This window comes from Nothobranchius furzeri, chromosome 16 (genome assembly GCF_043380555.1).
Source record: "Nothobranchius furzeri strain GRZ-AD chromosome 16, NfurGRZ-RIMD1, whole genome shotgun sequence".
In the NCBI taxonomy this organism is placed as follows: Eukaryota; Metazoa; Chordata; class Actinopteri; order Cyprinodontiformes; family Nothobranchiidae; genus Nothobranchius; species Nothobranchius furzeri.
Window position 1 is genome coordinate 51,953,841 of NC_091756.1, and position 2,255 is coordinate 51,956,095.

The window sequence follows — 2,255 nt, forward strand, 5'->3', positions numbered from 1 at the left end:
TAAATTTGCTCAGGATGTTTTCCTACCAGATTGTTCATCTTTTTTCTTTTCACGGGGCTTTTTAAGATCTCCTCACAGTTCAGCTCCTGTCTGGCCTCATCTCTGACGAAAGCACTCGCGTCAATCGATGGCTGATTGGAGCAAAGTGCCCGTTTACTTTCACCCTGACATCCAAGTCCAGAACAAGTCGAGCCGTTAAAAAGAAAACTCCAAATGGTCACTTTGCTTTGAAAACCTCTCCCTCGCGTCCTCTCTGTGTGGTATTTTCCCTCCCATTTGCTGCTGTCACCTCTCGGCTCTGTTAAAGTCTGTGGTATTGATCTGTTGTGGGCCAGAAGCTCAGAGATGAGTCTTAACCCTCAGACTTTGGTTTAGTTAAGATGGGACCACCTGAGAAAGTGTGTGTCTGTTCGCTTATTTATTACAGCAAATGACATAATTTATTTACAGCCGTTTAGAGCTCATAGGTTCATCAGAAAGCGAGACTGCCTTTGGGGTCAGGCTCCGCGGTTTAGTGAGGTCACCTTCTGAGCCCAATGAGAACTCTTAATGGTATCAAATGATATAGCAGTGATCTATTTTACTAAAGAGATCACAGATAAAACGATATTTCAGAGTTTAATATGCGTTCCTTTAACTCAGATGTTTTAACCAAAAGGGCACAAAAATAATTTTTCTGTTTTTGTTTCCTGCTGAATTGTCTGTTTAGATCTAAAATCTGGCCGCTTCCTCCTAAAGTTTCTTAACCTGTTAACCTTCATAGCACGTGTCATCTCACACACAAATGCACGCACTCCTTCAAACGCAAGTTTACAAGAGCTTTATTCACAGTCTGCAGAAAGATCAGAAGAGCTTTTTGTAAATAGTTCCTGTAAATAAATTTGATTTCCTCGTGTAGGAGGAGAGGAATGAGGGGTACCGGGGTGGGGGCTGTAAGTGTGAGGGGGGGTTAACTTTAATTTTAGATGGTAAACTCTACTTTTCTGAATCTGATTCTATTTTTCATTTTGTAAGCCTTTTCTCCCAGTTGTGTTGATTGTTTTGGACAGATTGACAGAAGGTTTCTGCAGGAAAACTTGATCTTTGTACCAATTTGCAGACTTGTCTTTGGTTACATGTATATAATTAAAAAAATAATAAAAGTTGCTACTTTCAGTAATTTCTAGACTTTGTGTTTGCTGTCATTTTATTAATAATTAAATACATATTTTAGGATTGATGATAAATGACCTACACTTGAATAGCTAGTGTACAGTGTATCATTCATCTATTCACACACGGTGGTGACAGCTGCCCTGGGGCACGCTGACAGAGGGTTCTTAAAATTTGGGGTCAGTGCCCATACCAGAATTTTTATCTCTCAATTTATGAATTGTTTTCATATGAAGTCAATTTTAAATAGATGAAAAATTGGGTTTGAAAGTAAATGGTCATGTGTTACCATTTATTTACAGTGAGCAAAAAAGCAAGTAACTATTGAAAAAAATATACATTTTAAACGTTTCAAATGTCCCACATCTTCTGATTATCTGCTCCTCTTGGAGATCCGGACCTCCACATCAGGACCCCCTGTGGTCCCCGAGGAGCGCTCTGGTTCTGGAGCTCCACACGCGTCTTCCTGGAGCAGCTCGGTCAGGGTGGTGATGTAAATCTGTGCCATCTGAAGAGTCTCGGATTTGGAGAGCTTCTTATCGCTCTCCAGGTTCGGGATGACGCTCCGGAGCCGGTCGAAGGCGACATTTAGTCCGAGCATCCTCCTCCTCTCCCGTGCGTTAGCGGCCAGGCGCCTGCGCCTCTGCGCACGCTCCAGGGCGCACTGGTCCGGCTGAAGGTAGTGCAGCTCTCCACCGGAGGGGCCCAGTCGGATCTCCACGATGGAGCATGGAGGGTCACAGAAGTTGCGGACGTCCCTTGAGCGCTCTGCGTCGAGTTCCTCCCGTGCTCGGTTCCGCTGCAGCAGGGCGTGGAGGTCCGCCGGTCCCCCGGGGCCTTCTGCCCCCACAGGTACCGCAGAGATGAAGGGCTCAAACAGGCTTTTACGCGGCGGCATCGCTCCTCTACCGCGGAACCAAAACGTGCAGTTCTGCAGGTGTGGCACAAGTTCAAACTTCTGAACATGTTAGGGCGACTATATGGACGGGAGATCCACGGACACGCGCATTGCGTGCTCCGGGGGCGTGGTGAAGGTCGTGTGCTGCTTAATGAACAGAGCCAATGTCTCTGCGGGAGGTCCATTAACCAAGTTCATCAAAAAA

General features: G+C 45.6%; 1 protein-coding gene across 1 annotated transcript; it reads right to left on the reverse strand.

The window, feature by feature from the left end:
• Nucleotides 1-1,432: 1,432 nt before the first annotated feature.
• On the reverse strand, nucleotides 1,433-2,050 carry atoh1c (atonal bHLH transcription factor 1c). The gene has a single exon (XM_054737731.2). It carries the CDS (start codon nucleotides 2,048-2,050, stop codon nucleotides 1,526-1,528), a length of 525 nt encoding a protein of 174 aa, XP_054593706.1. The 3' UTR covers nucleotides 1,433-1,525.
• Between the last annotated feature and the right edge of the window lie 205 nt (nucleotides 2,051-2,255).

Coding starts and splice junctions, on each gene's coding strand:
- atoh1c (XM_054737731.2), bottom strand. CDS start 2,050: ATGCCGCCGCGTAAAAGCCTGTTTGAGCCCTTCATCTCTGCGGTACCT.